This window comes from Naumovozyma dairenensis, chromosome 9, assembly GCF_000227115.2.
Source record: "Naumovozyma dairenensis CBS 421 chromosome 9, complete genome".
Taxonomy (NCBI): domain Eukaryota; kingdom Fungi; phylum Ascomycota; class Saccharomycetes; order Saccharomycetales; family Saccharomycetaceae; genus Naumovozyma; species Naumovozyma dairenensis.
The window spans coordinates 175,204-197,556 of NC_016487.1; the positions used below are offsets into that span (position 1 = coordinate 175,204).

Here is a 22,353-nt window from a genome sequence, read left to right on the forward strand (position 1 = left end):
AATTATTGGTAGATTGAATATCTTAATTGACGGATATCCTTACTGCTTTTTGGGAGTAATATTATTCCCCAAGTACCAGATGAACTGATGTATATATATATGTAATTTCAGTTCGGTTATTTTTCACTTCCAGATTTCTGACACCTAAGAAACCCTCCGCGGAAAATAAAAAATCGCCACATATCTTGTTTCTGGAAGGTAGTGGATAAATTTGAATATGAATTTGAATATAATCATCTGCTTGTAGTTTTTGGTTGTATCTTGATAAAATATTAACGAAAAATGTTAATTGGAAATCAGTTTAGTTTTCTATGTGAGCTTTCCCTCAAATTGGGCTTCTTCTTGATCCACTTTATGGAAGCAGAAAACGCTTGGAATATAATGATATAGGAAATCTCACCAATTTCTGGGAAGAATCACTTTTAAAATGAATATTAAGATTGTGTATGATATTATATTACTCTATACTTTATGTATTTCCGATATTTTTATTTACAAGATAGGTATACTAGATAATTAACGTTTAACTTAGTTTGAGCAGTTTCTTTTTTGATTATTTTATTATGTCAATGATTTATTCTTCCTTATAATCGATGGAATAGCCTTTGCCCATGACCTAGTTTTATTATCTATAATCATAAACACCCTGCCACGTTGTTTCATTCTACTTGTTCTACCTACACGATGAACTAAATCGATGGACGTTTTGGGAACATCATATAATATAATATTCTTTATTCCTTGGAAGTTCAACCCTCTTGCCATAAGATCTGTAGTCACTAGTACCCTTATTGGCAACGCATCAGATAAAGTCACTGTATGATCCTCCTGGGCGTTGTCCATAGATGTATCGAGGATAATATTTGAGTTTGGAATTTTAACTTCATTAGTATGGTTAGTTTCCATGGAAGGATGATTTTCTTGATCAACCATTTCATTTTGTACATCAGATTGTTGAGCACTCTCGTTAGTTAATTGCTTTGGAGAGTTTATAAAGACCTTTAACTTCTGGAGCCGCTCTTCAGCAGAATCACTACCAGTTAGCCCAACTGAATGGTGACCGTACTTACTATTCAACAATTCAACCACTTTAGGAACGTGCTTCTTTTCATTAACAAAGACTATACATCTTTTTTCTAGTCCTGGTTCAGTTCCATCATGCATTATTGCATATAATATTTGGGCTAAAACTTTCATCTTGGATCCTTTAAACGGATTTAACGAAGCATTAATAATCTTAAAATTCAATGATTGAGGTAATTTATGTAGTCTTGGTGTAGAAATTGATGTCACAGTAGGAAATAATCTTTCTAGCGTCTTATTAAATTCATTGGGAATAGTAGCAGAACAAAAAATTAAATGATTGGTATTAGGCATGTTTTTAATAGTATGATATGTATCTTCTACCCATGACCTATCTAATAAAGTGTCTGCTTCATCAAGTACAACAAATTTCACTTGAGATAAAATTTTATCTGGTCTACTAATCACACGTATCTTGAATAAAGATAGAAGTTTTGCCGGAGTAGTGACTAGAATGTCAATTCGTGATTTCAATTTCTCTATGAATTCTTCGTGTGATGTTCCACTACCCCATTTATACGTATGAAAATTCAAAGAATCCTCTGTATTCTTTATCGTGCTATATACTTGATGGACTAATTCGTGTGTTGGGACTAATATAACAGATCGAATAATGGCATTATCCTTGATGGAGTTCCAAACATCGGGGGTTTCTAGTTCTTGTCGTTTCAAATAATCCATTAACGGTATTAAATAAGCCATCGTTTTCCCCGATCCAGTTTCAGCTGCAATAGCATTTAATTTTAACTTAGGCGCCATCAAGTCTTTAGATAGTTTCTTGATTGTCAATACCTGAATGGGAGATGGTCTAATGCTTTTTCTAAACGATTCAATCTCCTCCGACATTTTCATACTCTTAATCAAAGATTCATTGACTATGATATCTTTGGCTGCCGCCCTCACAGCAGGCAAAATCTTCAAGTGCTCGAATTCAGTGATCTTCTCGATCAATGAAGCATCTCTCTCAGCATCCTCATCTAAGATCTCTTTCAACCCGCCAAATTCACCATATTTAAAGGACATCTGTTGTTGCACACTATTATGATTCTTATCGCTCTTCCGCCTAGTATTATAAAGATCAGTAAATTGGTTAGAGCTTACGTCCTTTTTATTACCTTTACCATATGAGTTAGTAAATCTAGTTCCTTTTTTGTTGTTATAATTTCCATCTTTGCTATTACCTACAGATTTAGCTAGTCTGAACGCTTTCTTGGCCTTAGGGATAGAAGTTCTTTTACCACCACTTAGTAAAGGATTGACAGCCAATCGAAACAACCCCATTAAATTCTCGACTCTTTATCACTTTCTTGGTTATATTAAACTTACAATGCTTATTAGTTCACCTATATTTTTTGAAGGTGTATCCAATTTTTGAAGTTTTAATGCGAAATAATGGATAATCTAGAACGTCCGCAGGAGAATACCTAACAATCTTTGACGACTGAAGGAATCAGATTTTCAACCCAAAGAGGATTTTATTTTACGGAGGTTTGGTGCTTATTGTGTTGGAAAAGATAAAATACACTTACTTATATACCAAAGATTGTTTTGCAAAAAAATCAACTATGTAAGAACGAAAGTAAAACTGTAAAGTTAATATTATATTATGGTTAATAAAAAATGGTATATTTAATGTATAGATGAATGATATAGATAATTAGAATAATGGACCAAAAAGCAGAGATTGCTCATAACAGATGATGATTAAGTATAGGGAAAGAAAAATTAATGGAATATATTTTGGAAGATGGGTATCAAAACTATGCTTCTGTTGAAGATCAAATGATGAGAAAGATGTTGTAACAAAATCAATGATAACGTCTGAAGCGAAATGATGTTCTCCATTGAAATGGAATTAAAAAACGAAGGTAAAGAAGATGGACACTAATACGGTAAGTACAATATTGCTTGAAATGATGGACGAAGCACCATTTTCTGAAGATATGATGGCAGCAGATGATGTTGGTTTGTCAGTATATTGTGGAATGGTACTTCTGATAGTAGACCCGGAATTGAATGCAAAACCACTACTGACAGAGTTTAATGACTGTGCTGGATTTATATGTACAGGGCTCTCAGATGGAGTTGATTTTGCAGATGTGGTAATAGATGGTGTATTGGTAACAATTGAGTTAGCCGCAGATGCAATTTGAATCTTACTAGCTTTATCACTAGTTGGATAAACTGTCAATACGTTTGTATTTGTTACAGAACCAGCACGGATTGTTGAGAATGAATTAGGAACAAGTGTTTGGGTAGTAGATTTGATAATAACATTACCGGATTCGCCTGTTGCTGGATAGCATGATACAACTTGAGTTTCAGTAATAGTATTTTTTGTGAGGACAGTAGTGGAAGGTTTTGGAATAGGAACAGAACTGGAGCCAACTAAAACAAATGTGGATTCGGCGGTTGCTACATGGCCTGACTTATCAGTGAGTGGACAGTAAGTTACAATCTGTGTGAAAACAACAGAATCAGTAGTGATGATAGTGCTTATAACGTCATCCGTTTTATGTTGGGTTGATTTATTGGTAACGATAGTACTACTATTATGGTACTTGGTCAATGTAGTGACAGTGACAGTGACATCTCCGTTCGAGTAAGTAGTTGGGTAGTACGAAACAACATCTGTTTCAGATGAACCATCACTGACAATAGTGGTGGTGTATGGGGCTGAGATCAATTCAGATGAAGAACCAACGAGAACATAAGTGGATTCGGCAGTAGTGACATGGCCAGAGGCATCGGTGGATGGAGAGTCTGAAACAACCTCGGTGACTGGAACAGTACCAATGGTGGTGACAGTGGTGTGCAAGTTGGAGTTAGAAGTAGAAGTAGATGACTTAGACTTGGTCAATGTGGTGACTGTGACAATGACATCCCCATTAGAGTCGGTGGTTGGGTAGTACGAAACAACATCTGTTTCAGAGGAACCATCACTGACAATAGTGGTGGTGTATGGGGCTGAGATCAATTCAGATGAAGAACCAACGAGAACATAAGTGGACTCAACAGTAGTGACATGGCCAGAGGCGTCGGTGGATGGAGAGTCTGAAACAACCTCGGTTACCGGAACAGTACCAATGGAGGTGACAGTGGTGTGCAAGTTGGAGTTAGAAGTAGAACTGGAACTAGGACTGGAACTAGAACTGGAAGCAGAACTAGAACCAGAACTAGAACTAGATGACTTAGAGCCGTTGGACAAAGAAGAAGGGGAAGAAGCGCTAGAGGTCGAAGCCATTGAACTTTGACTACTTTGTGGGTAATATGTAGTAGTGATTGTACGGCCACTTTGTGTAATTGTGACAGTTACCGGTTGAGGTGCTGTAATTGGTGGAGGGATGGTGGATACGGTGGAACCTACAACTGGGATCCCATCTGACTGAGTTGAGTAGAAAGAGACAATTTCAGATATAGTTGACGTATTACTCACGATTGTTGTTGTGTATGGGGCTGGGATATCTAGAGGAGGGAATGGAATCCATGGAATTGGTTGACATACTGAACAGACAGCTGGTCTAGAACTTGTAGGAGGTGGGCCTAGATATGCGAGACCATTATTAATAAGATCAGGAGTGATTGAATTACTAACACTTTTGACTTGGAATAAAGATGAATCATAGCCTAACCCAATATTGTAATCATGATAAATAAATGGGAAAAGATTTACTGACAATATACCGGTTTCAGAATCATAACTGGAACTCACTACTGATGTTCTAAATGTAAGTGTATTACCGTTACCAAAACCTCTAACAATTATATTATCAGTTAGTGCATTACTTTCGGAATATAATGAGGAAGTTGTTGAAGACAAGTAAAATGTTTGATTTGTTGCAATAGCAGTATCTTTCCCTTGTATGACATACATAGAATTCACACCGATATCGAAACACCCATTACCATTAACGTCAGACTGTATAATGGATTTCATATTTTGTAAACAGATAGTACCATCATTGGTAATCGATTCGGATTTTAAATCTGCTTCACTTGAACCGATTGCATCTTGACTAAATTGAATCGTACCTGTATTAATCAAAGAGGTACTTGGATTAATATTAAAAGCGTTAGAAGTTCCTTTATAGGAACCTGCGAAAAACATTTGACCATCATTTCTAAATGTTGAACCTCCAATAGTAGCCTCCATACCAGTTGTTGCATTTCTATTGTCAACAACGATTATACCAGTATTTTCAAGGTTGCCGTTAGTAGTCAGTGTCATACCTGCATCGGCAGTATTTGAATCAGAAATGTATAATCCACCGTTTACGGTTAGATCATTAGAAAAAGTTTGAGTAGACCCATGGATCAAAGCAAGATACGCATCAGAATCGACTACGACAGGTTCACCAGTTGGAACTGAACCGTCTAAGACTGTATTTGTTGAAACTTCGTAAGCAAATGTGGATGTAGCCAAAAGAGCATGAACCCATAAAAAGTTGTATTTTACCATTTTTCACGTGTATATTTTTTGCTAACTCGTGAGAAAGAGAAAAATCGATAAAACAGATCTATGGTTTCGTTCAGGATTCAGCAATTGTTGAAAAAGGAAAGTTAGATGAAAGGGCAAAATAGAGGATTAATTTGAAAGAAACAAGATTCTCTTGGACCATAACAATATATATCAAAAAAAAAAATTTAGCATTTTTATGTGGGAGTAACGGATGGAAGAGATCAAAGAATCAGACATACCTTACTTGGAAATTACTAAAATAGGTAAATATGTTTTTTTTTCTGTATTTTTCTCTTCTGTTTCGATTTCAAAGAGACATGGATTGTAGGCAATCTGCTTACATCTCTACTTTTTTTGAAGGCATGTACCTTCAATGTGAATAATACTGATATTCTATATGTTATTAACTCATGTATCATAAGAGTTCACGTAGAGGTGAATAAAATCGTAATATAGCGGCCAGAAAGTTTGAATATTTTATTTTATTTTTTCATTTTTCGAAACTTAATGAGTTGATAATAAATCCTAACAACTGTAGGTACATATGTTAAAAAAACGTGACAATGCAGGGGCCTACAAGAAAAAACTTCGAAGAATGAACGACTGTCATGTTCTCTGTGAAGAAATGACAGTTTGGTTCTTGAATGGTCCAAAACCTTAAAGGTTAATTCAGAGAAAATAAGCGACCTGTTCATATTTGTTATGTCGTTTTTCCTCGTAACAGACAGACGCCATGCATTGTGTGTGGATTACATCATTCTCTGGGGGGGAGTGCGCCTGGAGAGTATTATCTGAAAACGCACTTTAACGTTATTGATAGACTGTGCGTGCGCGGAAACTTTAATTTTACCGCACCCACATAAACACGTACATCTGAGGGGGGAGCACTCTGATTATTATACGTACAGGAAATCTAGAAAAAAGCGCGTTTCCTGATTCTGTCGTGCACCTGCAGCAGCTCCTTCGTTAAAGCAGAGTATATCATATCAAAGTATTCCCCACCAGGGGTGTTCTGTTTGCCGTGGCCTTATCGGATCCATCATCCTAGAAGCACTATACAGAATACGCAGGAGCATCATATTTTTTTAATACAATGTCAAAAAAGAAGCAGAACCCCATGGTTTAATACTTTATCTATATTCTATCGATATTCTATCGATAAAGTATTCTGTGTATAGTACTTTTTTGCCCCTTCGAAAGTGTAATGAACCATGATATAAAATCCATTCAATGGAGAACTTTAACGTTTTTTATTTACACGTTGTAGTAAGATGTCTTAACGGCAGATTGGAAAACTGACCAATTTTGATGGTAGTATGTAACGTTAGTGTATTAGCCCCTCCAAACCGAAATGGATCCGTCAAAAAACTTCTTAACGACATCCACTTGAGTACGTACCTTTTTTCCCAGGAAAATTCGGCTTTGCGATTAAGTAATATAGATATGTGTGGAATTACAACTTATCTCCGGATGCATAGTAATGTGGGTGCCATTCGGTGTATGTACGTATGTGTATGTTTTCCAAAATATTTAGACGTAGAAATTCTGCAAGTTTTGCCTTTGTTCTTTCAGACCCTACCTATACTGGTAATATATACATGTGTGCCTCGATGTAGGGGGCTCACTGGGGGGCTATAATTTAACGAAAACTCAGACCAATACTTGTCAGTTTTCAGTTTGCTATCAGTTTCCTTTTCCTCCTTCTGTGTTTTCTTTTTCCTTTGAATTTTCCAGGAAACTCGCTCGACGTTAGCCTCCGCGATTGTTCCTAAGCTCGCAACGTTCCGAGGAAAAAACAGTCGCCTCAAATGGTAACAGTAAAAGTGGAAGGTTCTTATTTGCGTTCTCGAAGGAAACAAATTGGACTGTCGAAGAGCTGAAGTGGGTATGTTATTATCAGGAAAGTTTAATCCAAACAAGTGAGGCAAGGAAAAACTTTACCGTATTTATCCCTTCTTCTAAGAATGCCTTGGGGTGTACTCTATTCTCGATGGGAAAACCCTCCGACTATAGTCGAAATAACGACTGGGAGATCATTCTGAACGGTCTACATACGTATCTCACGTAAAAAAGTGCTCTCACCTGCTACATACCTTCGAATATCAATTAAATGTTTAGTAATTTCAACATTTCTACTTGGATTGAACATTTCTTTGAAATGAGCGTCATAAATCAAAAAAAGGTTTTCAAAATGGACTGAATTTGTTCATTTTGGAAATAGGCTTATGAATTAGTGTTAGCTGTAGGGTATATTGGCAGTTAAAACAAATTCTATCATCAAACGCTGGAATTAGATTAGCTAATATCTTTTAAGTAATCATTCTTATTTGTTTAGTTATCAGTGTAGAGCAAACGCCAGCAGTATTGTGTGATTTTATCTTCTTATGCAGAATTTCCTTCCAAAATTATCCAAGGAGGAAGTTCTAAAAGAATATTATTATTTTTCTGTTTATATTTGGAGTAATAAAATTGTACTTTCAATATTAGGTTCGAAATTTGGAAAAGTTTAATAGTTTGGAGTGAAAAGTAAATAAATTAACTAAAATAGGCACTAAATAATTTTAGAAACTTCTCCCTTCTAAAATTACCAAAGATACGGACTTCATTTTTCCTATAAGCAAGAAAATAAAACTACCATGCCACAAACCAAAGTACGAACAATTCTTGGTAGTTAACTATGTGGACATGGCTAATACCTTGATATCACAAATTTTTTGAACAGTATACCATTAATACAGTTTATGGTTCCTTTTAAATAGTATACATCCTGCATTTTTCATAATCCAAGTGTGAAAAAGTCACTCTACAAATAAATAGTATCCTTTATTAAAACAAAAATTGGCAATAAAAAGAGGTTTTGCTCTTTAAAAAGGATCCGAGATTTCCATAACAGTTTTTCTTTCGAATGTTTACCAGAAAGAACCTTCTCATACGGAACTTATTCCCATAAACTGTTTCCTCTAGGTCTGTCTTACAGTGGGTTCTTTTAATTTACGCTATCCTTTTCAAAATCCAATACGTCAGATATTTAATGGCTGTCATTATTTTTCGGACACAAATTATCTAACGCTCAACAAAGTAAAATCTTACTTTTCGTTGTTTAGTTCACTCCAGCTCTTCAACAACCACAACCACGCAGGACGTAGAGAAATACTTATAAAAGAACCATTTTGGACCAAGATAATAATGCTATCAGAGGCCAGTTGTATGACCTTGGCAAGTTAGAATGATATGTCTTTAAAAGCGATACTCTCATCGATCAAGAAGACACTGCTTGGAACAACACCGACGACGAATGAGGTTATAAGAAAGATCCCTAAACGTAGAGTAGCCATAATGTTAGGTTATCGAGGAACAGGATATTATGGAATGCAATATAATCCTCCCAGAGAAACTATAGAGTCTACATTATTCAATGCCTTGGTTTCTGTAGATGCGATATCTGAAAAAAATTCATTGGATATAAGTAAGAATGGATTAATGAGAACCGCAAGGACAGATAAAGGAGTCCATGCTGCTGGTAATTTGATATCTTTGAAGGTTCTTATGAAGGATCCAAACACTTTAAATGAATTGAAAACTAAACTTAACGGTGTGCTATCAGAATCTGGATCTGGATTAAAAATCTGGGATATTAGAAGAATAAATAAATCCTTTAATTGTAGGAAAGTTTGTAGCTCTCGATGGTATGAATACTTGCTACCTGCTTGTGTATTGGACAATACTGTAACGAGGGGTCCTTTGAATTTGGATATTTTGAAAAAATATAGAGTTTCTGATACAATACTTAATAAATTTCAAAATGTATCAAATCAGTATATCGGATCACATAACTTTCATAATTTCACAGTGAAGAAAACGTCCACAGACTTATCTTGTAAAAGATATGTTAAAAAAATTATAATCGCTCCACTTGTGGATATGAATAATATAGAATGGATATCAGTTAGATTGCACGGCCAATCATTCATGATGAATCAGATCAGAAAAATGTTATCTTTAGCAATATATTTGACACGGTACGATTATCCTTCATCTACAGTAAACTCACTTTTCGCTACAGATATAAAAGTGTACATTCCTAACGCACCTGCTTCAGGATTACTTCTTGATTTCCCCATATTCGATGCATACAATGAAAAATTAATCAAACTCGGATACTCACCTATCGAATTCAACCAATATAGAAAGAAAATGAATGATTTCAAAAAAAAATAATATATCCAGAAATATATAACCATATGTCAGAGTTCGTTCAATTCAATTCATATATGGATCTTTTGCCTGAGAAAATAAGACAAATTCGAAGTGAAAAGGGCAAGAAAGAACTTCCGAATCAATCAGATATCATTCTTCAAGAATTTTTGAAAAGAACATTGTAAATAATAATATTTTTATAGATATTTTGTAAATAATGTACATTAACTACCTTGCGTAGATGAATATTTAGGCTTATTCTGCTCGTTATTCTTTCCCTTCCTTATGAGGTATCCTTCAATAGTTTTGTAACGCGTTGCTTTGCAAGATATAGTTTTGTTTTGTTATTTGAAAATACAAAACTTAAATGAGGAAATATTGTCTGCTCCCTTTGCTTTAGAAAGAGCTCTATAAATAAGGTATAGAGAAGTAGCTAGATAAGAGGGAGACTAAACCATCACGAATAATCGTTTCTAAGGTGACTTATTGCCCTTTTGAAAACTAGCAACTGTTAAAGATTACAAAATATGATCAATACTCAAATAAGAAAACTATCGGTGACCGCTATAGCGAAAGCAGGTCCACCTCCAAAGGGTAAAGCACAAGGTTTCTCGAGGAAAACGACTGGTAGCAGTAGTGGTAGCAGCAACAGTAAAAGACCGGCTCCAAAAAGAATAGGATCAGGAACATTATATAAGAAATGGATTGATACGATTCATACCGCTGGTTTCAATAAGAATGCAGAAGCCGTGGAATTGCCAATATTCCAAACAAAGAAATTAGATTCTTATTTGAATACTGTAGTCTCCTATTCCAATGACCAATATAAAGCATTGACACATTTAGGTGCCTTCAAGAAAAATCAATACAATGAATTATTTCCAAAACCTATATCATTAATAAGGAAGGACTCCACTGAAAAGTTTATTAATCTTTTGAAAGAATCGAAAGACAGGAAATATATCCTTACGGGAGAACCTGGTGTTGGCAAGAGCGTACTATTATCTCAAGTACAAGCCTCTGCTGTCGATAACAATATAATATCCGTTCATATATCTTACCCTGAATTATTCTTAAATGGTTCGAATAGCTACTTCTATGAGGAATCTTCGAACTTATACATTCAACCAATGTATCTGAAAAAACTCATAAGGAAAATATTGAAAGGTAATGACCCTAAGCTATTCCAGTCATTAAAATTGAAAAATAGCTATAAACTATCGAATGCAAGCCCTAAAGACGCTTTGAGTCGTCCCTTCGTCACTTTACATCCAGCTAAAAACAGTCTGTTTGATTTGTTGAATTTAAAGACACAACCACGTCATTTAGGTGAACAGTTCTCTGCTATAATTAGCGAATTAACTTTACAAGACACTACTCCAATTTACTTTACGGTAGACAATTTCTCCAGAATCTTAACGGGTGCATTCTCAAATTATAGAAATGTAGAAAATAAACAGATATATTTATTGGATTTACAATTAGGGAAAATTATCATGGATATTGTTTCTGGCACTGTTTCCTTTGCCAACCCTAAAAGTGCCGTTATATTGAGCATTTCAGGTGTAGATAGAACCAATAGAACATTACCTATAGCCCTCAATAAATTGCCCCATGATCCTTATATTACAAGATATCATTATGAACCTAAATTCGCAGAGTTATTACAAAAAGGTGGTGTAAAGGAGTTTCAAGTAAGTAAATTGAATAAAGATGAAGTACGGATATTGTTAGACTTTTATTTGAAATCAAAGATTGTGTTAAATAGAGATGTCGACAACAAATCATTAGAAGAATTAACTGATGAAAAATATTTTCTAAGTGGCAATGGGAATCCAAGGGAGTTGTTAAAAAGTGTTGTGTTGCAACATAGATGAAAGTAGGGAGAACTAGACCCATACAGTATCCCACTGTTAAAGTAAAATACTCGACCGAATAAATAATCTTGTATATAATCTAGATATTCTAAACATATAAAAAAAACAATTCTGTCTTGCTGTTGAAGCAACGAATTTGTTGACACTGAAAATGATCTTAGTGTTTTCTTGAAACAACTACGATTACTTTTTCTCTTTGAATATATCACAGCATTTATTAACTTATATTATGTAAGAAATATTGTTCGTAGTCTACTTTTTGACTAATCAGACCAATCGCCTTCATCGACATATTTTGGTGCTTCGTCAGCAGTAGGCCTTGCAACAGCTACCGCTGGCTGAGACCAGGTAGAATTCCCATTCGATGCATTTCTAGATGTCTCCGCTTTGTGTCTATGTCTCTCATCCCAAGCAGATTTAATTCGAGGGACAACATCTCCCAAATCCTCTATTGTAACGGAATCATTGATACTCTCTAGAACTTTTTGAACGACCGAAGTATGGTTACCGTTCAATTTATCATCTCTAAATCTCAACATTATCCATTGTCCTGTTTCTTGATCTTTCGTACATTCTACAATTCTACCATTCAAAGGTTCCTCCATATTCTTTAACTCTTGCCAATGCTCATCACTTATATTCAGTTCAGCAAATTTCTTATAAGTTCTTTCCAATAAATCAAGTTCTTTCTTACTAAACGGTTCATCAAAATGTTCCAATCTCGTGTTAACATCAGCTCCACCTAACCATACGTGTAATTGGAAAGTCGGCTTAACATCATAATTATAGTACCATCTGTTGGGATCCTTCTTAGGTAAAGATGGATCTTCGACCATAGGAATATCCAGAATCAATTTGAAGTCGACTGAGTTTTCCTCTTCTGGTTTCCATTTCAATAGATTAGAATCTTTCCCACCTAATTGATAAGGCAAAGATATAGGTGTGAAAATAAGACCATCTGACATATGCGGTAACTTATCCAACGAGTCAGCCACTCGCATCAATCTATAACTAAAATCCATACGTTTGGGCGATATTTTAAACGGAAATGTTCTACAATAGTCTTGTTCATAATACTTTCTTAATTCGAAATATGGCATATAGAATTCATTATTCAAATGACCCAACCGCTTATCTGTTGGAGATTGCACCAAAGATCTACCATTAATTGCCAAACAATCAAAAGCTAAATATCTTAATTCTTTCATTTTAGTAGCCGGGTTTGTCTGAAGAACTAATTCACCATCAATAATGGTACCATCTTGTAATTTCTCTAATAATTCTTCCTTCTTTTTCTTATACATAATAGGAAAACGAAACCCATTTACCAAATAATAATTGTTTTCTCTATCTATCATGAATGTTCCTTGTTCACGTGTGATAGGATTGATCAAGATCAACATCAATACACGTAAACCATCAGTTTTCTCACATACGTAATAATCCTTTTCCATTAATTTCTCTTCCATATCTGAATGTTGGAAGGAGACAGGTTGTGAGCCTGGGAATGTCTTTAATGGTTTGGGTGAATTCAATAAATTACAAACCATCATCTTTAAATCCTGTGTCACATTTCCTGGCTGGATGAGCCCTGGAATTTCTGGTGCTGCCCTGTTATCCATTTTTGAATTAAAAAGAAGCCTTTGATGGAGTGTTGGAAAATTAAAAACTTTTTATGTCTAGGTATAAACAGACAGTCTTTTGTAATGAGCCAACTAAATTATAGTACTTCCACTTACTCACTGTGTATGCGTTTCCGTTTCAAATATCGTCCCTTTGCTTCTTGAGGACTTTTATGGTGAACAGCTCTATAATTTTTCAATTTCATCGACTACAACATGTAAAGAAAGCCTTGTCAAAAAATCAACATCACCTTTACCATCAAGTTATAGCAGCGAAGAGCTGAGGTGAAGGCACTATCATATAAATAAGAGACTAGCAATAACTATATTTAGCAAGGGTATTACAGGACCTATAACTTAACAACATAATTTTTTTTTTGAAAAGATGATGGGTAGTAGTAGTAGTCAAGACCAAGAACAAAGGAATCAGCCCAAGAGAAGGCCTAGAGGTAAGGAGATAAATTACAGTGAGAAGGATGCTGATCAAGAATTGGCAAGAAGACTTTTGCAATTTGAAAAAGAAACTTCACGTCCAAGTGGCAGCTCAAGTAATTCTCTTAAGAAACCGGCTTCAGGTGGCAATTCCAGGAAAAGTACACCATCAAATAGTCATAGCAATAGCAGCACCAACGTTAGTGGTACCAAGTCCTCGAAGTCCAAGTATCAAAAATATATTACAGATAAGACATTGAGCTGGAATCTAATACCAACTATACCTCCATCGTTCCGAAAGGATAGTAGATTTTCTAACGTCCTAGAGTTAGATGACGCCCTCGTAAATATCAAAACACAAGTGTTATTCAACGACGAAGCTATCTTGTTAAAGAAAGATGAAACAATCTATATGGTCTCCGAACCACCAGGCGAACCTTACTATATTGGGAGAATTGTAGAATTTGTGGCCAAGCAAGAATTTGCTGACCTAATCGATAACGGTAAAAAACTTACCGATTCTTTCCCAGCTAAATACTTTAATGTAAATATGAATTGGTATTATCGTCCGAGGGACATTAGGGAAAGAATGACTGAAAATTTTGATTCGAGGTTAGTTTATGCATCGTTACATGAGGATATTTGTCCCATCGGCTCATACCGTGGGAAGTGTTTAGTACTACATAAAGATGAATGGAGGGACGTTTTACCCAATGAATTGGAAACGATTGTGAGACCGAATGTGTTCTTCTTTGATCAATTATTTGATCGATTTACACTGACTTATTATAATGTGTTGAGTACAACTAAGTTGCTCAATACCTTGAATAGCAGATCATCGTTTTTATATGCTTTGAATAAACGATTTAGATTTGTCTTTGTTGAAGAGAATTTTCCTCTTGAACAATTCCTCCAAAAATATGTATTCAAAGAAAAAGCTAACATTGATTTAAGCCGAAACATGCCAAATGAAGAACGAAGTAATTGGGATTCAAGGTGCTATTTTTGTAAAGAATGGTGCCAAGGTAACCAAAGTTTGTGTTGTGATGAATGCAAAGTTATGGCCCATTTGTATTGCCTGGATCCACCATTAGAAAGAAAACCAAATAAGGGTATAGTATGGATTTGTTTCAATTGCCTGAAACGTCAAGAAAACACATCGGAATCATTGGCCTTACTAGAAAAGGAAGAAACTTTGGATAAAAAAGCAATTTTGGATAACAAAGATAAGATCGATGCAATAGCTATTCAAAAGATTCGTTCTAATATACTTTATAATAAAGAAAATTGTTGGTTTCAATACTTGGGTCAATCAATAGTATGCCATGTGTACGATGTGTTGGATGAAAACTTCTTTGCTCCATATCCTTTCAAATGTTCTCGTGTTGGTACCCGCTACCAGTGGACAGGTTGTAATAACCTCGAAAAATGGAAATTGGAACCATACGTCGACGGTCCCAACACTGATGCTAAAGATAGAGTGGAAAGAGGTGATGATGCCGATGATACAGCAAAACTTTTATGGAAGTTTGATGCCAGTAAGATCAAGATGGAAGAATTTGACTCATATCTTCGGAACTGTAAAGAAAGTATACCCGATTCTATTGATGTTTTCCCTGAAAGATGTAATTTCTTAGATTATGTTGTTACTACTTTAGTAGAATGTGATTATGATACAGCAGCTGCGCTCAAAAAATGTGGGAGTACTTTAACTAGAGACTTATTGAAAGAGCCAACATTTACGCCGGAAGAACTAAAGCGGTTCGAAGACGCAGTTAGAAAATATGGTGGTGAATTAAGGCCTGTTTGCGAAGAAGTTAAAACTCAACCGATGGCTATGATCGTTAGGTTTTTCTATAATTGGAAGAAATCAACAAGAGGTTTACAGGTTCGTGGTAAATCTAAGGAAAAAATCGAAGCTTCCAAGAAGCTCTATTCCTTACCGGAATTAGAAGGGCGTGCATCAAATGGAATTGGTAACGAAAGTACAGAATTAGAAGTGGAAACCGCATATCGTGATCATCTCCGAAAATCTATTGTCAGAAGGCATGACCAACCCGAATACAAATATATTGATGATTCATCTTTCGATACAGAGAACTTGTCGCTGTCCAACACTTCATTTGTATGTATGTTCTGTACAGTGGATTATTCTCCAATGTGGTATAAAGTTACAGGTGGCTCTGATGAAGAAATAATCAGAAATAGAATACAAAAAGGTGTTAATGAAAAGGTAGAATCCACTTTAAAGAATAATGACGATGGGCCACTTGGTGCATTATGTATTAGATGTGCAAGATTATGGAGAAGGTATGCCATTAGGTGGCAGCCCCCCCTCGATGTTTTAAAAAAGTTAGCAGGAACAAGTACAGCAGCCTTCAACTCTTCATTAGAATCAATTCTAGAAGTTACCAATATAAATGGATTTGCATCGTCACCAGAACAAGCACATAATAAGCACTTAGAATGGGAGTTAGTCCAAGATTCCGAGTTAATTGCTCGACAACGTTTGAAAGCAATGGATGATCGTAAGACTCTGCTGAAATTAAGAAGACACGCTATCTCTTTCCATGGGTTGCTTTATAAGATGGTTTATAGACCATTTAAGAAAGACGAATTTCGGTTAGATGTCATGAGAACAAACTTGGAAAACTTCTTGAAAGATATCGAAGTAAAAACGGAAAAGCAGAAAAAAAATGATATGAGAAAGATAAAACAAATAATATCCTTACAAAAAGATACTGATGATGAGGAGGTGATAACTCTACCTTCAGAAGGGAGCAAAACGACAACTAAGACATCAAAGAAACGGCCCTTGAAAAGAAAAATTGAAGAAACTCAAGATGATGAGGTTAAGATACCAGAAGTTGCAGCACTCCCACAGAACAATTTAGAGTTGCCCATTCCTTTAGAGAAGGAAACGCAAGGTAAAATAACTGTTGATAAAAACTTCCAATATGTTCAACTTGATAGCAATATTTTGCAAACCCTGAATTCTAGAAGAAGAGGTGCTGGCAAACCCCTGCCAAGTGATAAAAAGGTAGCAACTGGGAATGAAATGGATAACTCAAATGGAGACAAAGATTATACTACTATACCATATGAACCCTACATTCCTCTTGTACTAGATAATAGCAACACAACAAATGTCCTTTCGACATATCACGAAATGACAAAAATATATGGAAATGTTAGGCCTTATAATGTTCTGCAAGACTTGAATGTCAAGACCAGAGCTACAGATTCTTCTATTGTGACAGAAATATCTTCTAACATACCGGGGAAAACATTTAGTTGTTCTATATGCAAAGAACAAGGGCTATTTAACGACTGTTTAGAATGTACAAACTGTGGATTAAATGTACATGGTTCTTGCTATGGTACTGGCCCACAAAAGAAAGAAAATGATGTAATGCTCTCGGTTCCAAATAATTATAAGTGGTTATGTGACCCATGCTCTAATGACCTCAATCCAATAATCTCAACCACTTACAGTTGTTGCTTATGTTACTCAAAGGATTTGGATTACACAGTTTATAAAATCAGTGAATCTAATGCGTGTGTTAATGCATTGAAACCAACTATAGACGGTGCATGGTGCCATGTAATTTGTGCTCTTTTTAATGATGATATCAAAGTTCAAAATAGCAATAAACTTCAACCAATTTGTAATACAGTAAGTACCATTATGAAAAATAGAGCAAACAAATGTGATATTTGCCAGCAAAATGGTGGCGGCCTCTTGCAATGTCAATGTTGTAATTCCAATGTCCATGTTACATGTGCGCAAGAATCAAATCTACATGATCTGTGGTTTATTCGAGAGATCGTGGATTCTACATATAAGTTACGTCGAAAGATTTTTAATAAGGAAACCAATGAATATTATATTCTCAAACCTGCTATAATCTGCAGCAATCATACCAGTCCTGACTTGCCAGGGGATTGTTTGAAATTAACTTCAGTAATCGATGATATTGGTGTTATGCAACTTTATTGGAGGGCATATAAAGAAACTTCCAATACTAACACGGTATGCAATAGATATATTGAACAAAGTTTGTGGCACAAGAAAAGTAATAAAAACGAATCGCTAACGTTATCGCCTAGCCAAGTCCCTGAGAACGACTATGTTTCCAGCAATACGAAACAATGTGTTTACTGCTCCACTACAGAGAGTATTTTCTGGTATCGTGATAATATATGCCATGCGTGTACTGTCTTACAATCTTCAAAGAGTATGAAGAAAAGTGAGAAGGATTCTACTCCGCAGCGTGTTAACTTTATGGAACTAAATGCAATACCTGAAGATATAAAGATTACTTTATTAAGTACCAATGCGGTAAAAGATGGCGAAAAGAATTGAAATGCGCCATTATCAATAGAAGTTCTAAACACCTCTTGAATATCAACAGTAATGGCGTCTACCCACTTACCAGATATAATCATTATAGAAAAATACATACTGTGAATTATGTTTATGAGTTCTTATTTTTTTAGTATGCTTTTATGTATGCTTATTTATTCGTCCTTTGCTTTATATAGAGGATTGGGTCATAACTGTGGGTGATGAAGTTCGTGATGTTTCGTCAAGGATATTTTTCAACTTCTCGTCGATGGAATAAAGTCGAATATTAGGGCCCCTTTTGCCAAATGACGCATTTTTACGTAAAGGAGCCCCTAAGAATTCCTTGCTTAAATGATTTTCCCATTTAATGGTATCATCCATCATTACAAAGTGCCTATAATTCAATAGATCCGTCAGTATTTCAGTTTGCTTTGATAGTTTATTCGCTATCAATTGTTTGTTTCTTTTCTTTTCAGAACGAGCTAATATCCTTGCGCCAAGCGATTGTGAGTTTACTATTTCTTGTCTTCTGGCCAGTAAATCATCTCGCTCTTGTTCAAGTTGAGCTATCGTATTCAAGTTCTTCCTTGTCTTCGATAAGTCATCTAACTTCATGATTTGGTCAGCAAGGTCATCTAGGTCATTGTCAATCTTCTCCAAGGTTGTTTCTTGTTCCTTCTCCTCTTCAAGGTGCTTTCTATCGTCTTCAGTCTCAGCTCTCTGGGTTTCGTTAAGTTCGATATCCAATTCTCTTTCAAAAAATTCGTTTTTGTCAAATTCTTTTAATAAATCTATTTCTTTTTCATCTAAAATGGCCAGTGATATATGTCTTTTTTTAAAAGAGTCTTCAATCAATTGACTCACTGTCTTATACTGCCTTAATAAGTCATGTTCTTTCCTCCCCCATGTGTCGAACCAATCAATGAATGCGGAAAAATCATCAAAATTCTCAATTGAATACCATTGATTTTCATCCAATAAGAGACACTCAGGAGTTTCATCAATAATTTTTTTCTGTATTGGAGTCAATTCGAGTAATGAGTTAAACACACCTTCTGAATTTACTAGTTCTACTTGTGTATCATTGTCTAAAACTTGGTAAAAAACACCTGAATCGTCTCTATACACTCCAAAGACTTCTCTTGTAGCTGCTATTTTACCGTTATCTGATGAAATTTTCATCCACTTTTTAATCTCTTGTTCTGTGATATTCAATATAAATTCTGCTGTGGATATACTTGGTCCTTGCACCCATATTCTACCTGTGTGATAGTTACTAGATGAAGTTTTGTTACCGTCAACTTCTTCTTCTAATTGAATACCAGTTATATCAAACCAAAAATAACGATTACCGTACCTATCTAAACCCAGATGTTTCAATCTTTGCAGATCATGCTCCATTACTCTTTTATCAAGGGTGTTCTTATCTCGTTGTAATAGGTCAACTTTCTCTTTTTGTTCAAGGTAAGTTGGATCCTCTTCTTTCAAAGTCGATAACCGCACCGATTCTGATTTTAAATCTCTTGAAATTCGAAACCTTTCACTTCTAATTTGTGTACACAAATCCATAGAGTCATCTACCGCTGTCTTGATATCATTCGAATAATTGGTTACTAGGTCCACTAGTATCCATAAGGCTGTTACCTTTTCAGACAAGGAAAGTTGCGTACAAAAATTTCTCCACAATTGTCTCGGAAGCTGAGTTGATGAGATATCGTTTGGTAACACCTTCAATTTAAAGTCTTTAATGAATGTTGAATATTTGGCAATCCTGGAGGAATCTTGCATAATTCCTAACAATATAATTAACCAATGGCCATTATTAAATTGCCTCTTAAGCAATCTTTCAACCCAGTTCACATTTCTGTAATTCAAACACTTTTCAATGATCGGATCAAGCTCATCGCTATCCTCCTCATCATCATCCTCATCTTCTGTTCCATTCTTGTCTATAAAACCTTTATTTGTAAGATAGTCATCATTAATGACGCAGGTCCATTCACCTTCTTCATTGACAAAAAGACGTAACAATGAAACAAATGCTTCAATGAGGAGAGCTGAGCCATTATTATTGAAATTATCCAATACATCATCGCTAGCATCTTCACTTTTCAATATTTTGTACGTTATCCTACCTTGACAGGTGTTTTTGTCATTTATTAATTTTCTAATTCTTGGGTTCCTTTCCCACGTAGACAACACTTCATTTTCATCATCATCAACATCTTCTTCATCGTTTCGGTTCAATGTTATTTTTACAAGTTCACCATTTAATTCAGATGGATCTGTACATTTCAATGAAGTAATAAATTGGTCCAAATTAAAATAAGAAAGGAAAATTTGATGGTTAAAAGTGTTTAGAAATTGATAAATTTGTAGAATTTTTTGAAAATCCTTAAAGTAATGAAATTTATTTGGATTGGATGTTATTGGGATAAGTTCTAAATTTTCATTATAGTAGTATAAATGATGGAAAGTTCCAGATTTAGGTGGTCCTGTGTATGGTAATTTCAAATCATCTACTATACTGGTAATAACAGGCACAGGAGGAGGAGCAGGTGTTGATTCAACTTTGTTTTCGACAACATCTCGTGCGTCTACTTCGCTTTGATCGTTATTATTTTCGAGTTTATTCTCTTTATTGTCAATTTCTGGTTTGTCTGATTCAGATATTTTGTCCTTTTTAGTTTTCTTTTTCTTTTTATTATTGTTCGGTTCTTTCTCTTTTGTTTTTTTCCTTTTTTTAGTTTTCGTTCCTTTTTTATTAATTGAATCCTCATCTATATCTACTTCAATATCAGTATCATTATCATTCATGACAGCACGATTCAGATCATCGGCTTCCATTTTTCCAACGCTGGTATTTATAGTTTCTGCTTCAGTTTCTACTTCCATTTCCATTTCTTTATCTTCCTTCGTTTTTTTAGGTTTCTTTTTCTTTTTATTCGTCTGTTTCTTCTTGGCTTGTTTCATTTCCTTACTAATAGATTTATCAGATAACTCATCAACAGGGGCTATTTCATTATTATTACTACTATCGTTGTTGTTTAATGGAACTTCATCCTTAACAGCTAGATGCTTAACTTGAGAAGGAGGAGACAACTGCGGTAGAGCTGGTTCATCATCTTTAAATTTCAACATATCTTCAGGCCAATCCATTGTTAAACCGTACATCATCAAATATTCCTTCTTAACGCACCATGGAGCCCCCATTTTCGTAGAAGCTCTTTGTAAAGTAATCTTGAAGAAACATTTAATTAAATGTTTGGTGAATGTTGATCTATCTCTATAAAATTGCGATTGATCAGCTATGAATGATCTTTTTGAATTATTTGGTCTATGGGAAAAGGACGACGAAGAAGAAGCATCATCTTCAACTAACATATATTTGGAATAACCGGGTATAAGGACTTCATTGGTTACTGGATCGTAAGTTGGATTGAATTGAACTTTTTCCTTTATGATGTAAGGTTTTTGTTGATAAGTATGAGAAGATGAATTTGTACTTAATTCAGCGGAAGTCTCTTCATGTGGTTGTGGAGTAGAGGAATTTGAATCTTTTGCCTTTCTTAAATAGACGATTTCACCAGGGAAGAAATCGTTCTTAAATTTGGAATAGACTTGTTCTACGAGGGCATCTAATCTTCTAATTCCATTGAAATGTAAAAATCTTGCGATGGGCTCTCTTAATTTCAATGGAAACTTCTCTTCAACAAATTTGAATTGAGATTCCTCACTATCTAATGCTTCAAAAAATGTTAAACATGATGTCCCAGTAATTTCACAAGTAAAATGATGCCTTGTATAGAAATCTAATCTTTCAATGTATTCTTCATAAGTGGGGAACCATTCACCGGTTTCGTCAATATGCCATACAAAGATGTTAAGATCGGGAGGTAATGGTCTTGGATCAGGTAGAATGATTGGTTTTCTCTTATAAAGTACCATGTTTCTTTGGTATTAATAGTATAACGAAAAAAAGTAAAGGTATGATGGTATTCTTTCCGGTAAAACCAAGATATACTAGAAAGTATTATTATTACAGACAGCGAACCGGACTTGTGTGAAGTTCAAGCTATATGCTGTACTCGTGTTAATCAATGGTGAATCGACCAGGATGGTAATCCAAAGTAAAAAATCCCAGGTAAAATAATATGGAATAACTGACAACTTCGAGATATATACAGAGTAGAAGTTGACAAATGAGATCTTGTTTCTTTATCCTAGTGACACCAATATAATATAGGATGGTAAACAAAATATGGGATGTTCCGTTCGTGTAAATAGCTAAAATAAAGCAAGTATATTGAAAAAGAAGGCTTTTGCTTTTTCAAT

At 35.0% G+C, this 22,353-nt stretch overlaps 7 protein-coding genes across 7 annotated transcripts; 3 read left to right on the top strand and 4 right to left on the bottom strand.

The window, feature by feature from the left end:
• Positions 1-561: 561 nt before the first annotated feature.
• Positions 562-2,364, bottom strand: MRH4 (ATP-dependent RNA helicase; the record flags this gene model as incomplete). Its single annotated transcript, XM_003671843.1, has 1 exon — positions 562-2,364. The coding sequence occupies one exon, from the start codon at positions 2,362-2,364 to the stop codon at positions 562-564; it is 1,803 nt and encodes a 600-aa protein (XP_003671891.1).
• Positions 2,365-2,938: 574 nt separating this feature from the next.
• On the bottom strand, positions 2,939-5,542 carry NDAI0I00800 (uncharacterized protein; the record flags this gene model as incomplete). The annotated part of the gene is made up of 1 exon (XM_003671844.1): positions 2,939-5,542. The coding sequence occupies one exon, from the start codon at positions 5,540-5,542 to the stop codon at positions 2,939-2,941; it is 2,604 nt and encodes an 867-aa protein (XP_003671892.1).
• A 3,231-nt stretch (positions 5,543-8,773) lies between these two features.
• On the top strand, positions 8,774-9,760 carry PUS2 (pseudouridine synthase PUS2; the record flags this gene model as incomplete). The annotated part of the gene is made up of 1 exon (XM_003671845.1): positions 8,774-9,760. The coding sequence occupies one exon, from the start codon at positions 8,774-8,776 to the stop codon at positions 9,758-9,760; it is 987 nt and encodes a 328-aa protein (XP_003671893.1).
• A 506-nt stretch (positions 9,761-10,266) lies between these two features.
• Positions 10,267-11,616, top strand: RSM23 (mitochondrial 37S ribosomal protein mS29; the record flags this gene model as incomplete). The annotated part of the gene is made up of 1 exon (XM_003671846.1): positions 10,267-11,616. The coding sequence occupies one exon, from the start codon at positions 10,267-10,269 to the stop codon at positions 11,614-11,616; it is 1,350 nt and encodes a 449-aa protein (XP_003671894.1).
• Positions 11,617-11,879: 263 nt separating this feature from the next.
• On the bottom strand, positions 11,880-13,238 carry CEG1 (mRNA guanylyltransferase; the record flags this gene model as incomplete). Its single annotated transcript, XM_003671847.1, has 1 exon — positions 11,880-13,238. One exon carries the CDS (start codon positions 13,236-13,238, stop codon positions 11,880-11,882), a length of 1,359 nt encoding a protein of 452 aa, XP_003671895.1.
• A 385-nt stretch (positions 13,239-13,623) lies between these two features.
• SNT2 (DNA-binding E3 ubiquitin-protein ligase SNT2) lies at positions 13,624-18,036 on the top strand (the record flags this gene model as incomplete). Its single annotated transcript, XM_003671848.1, has 1 exon — positions 13,624-18,036. The coding sequence occupies one exon, from the start codon at positions 13,624-13,626 to the stop codon at positions 18,034-18,036; it is 4,413 nt and encodes a 1,470-aa protein (XP_003671896.1).
• A 171-nt stretch (positions 18,037-18,207) lies between these two features.
• ITC1 (Itc1p) lies at positions 18,208-21,966 on the bottom strand (the record flags this gene model as incomplete). The annotated part of the gene is made up of 1 exon (XM_003671849.1): positions 18,208-21,966. The coding sequence occupies one exon, from the start codon at positions 21,964-21,966 to the stop codon at positions 18,208-18,210; it is 3,759 nt and encodes a 1,252-aa protein (XP_003671897.1).
• Positions 21,967-22,353: the final 387 nt, after the last annotated feature.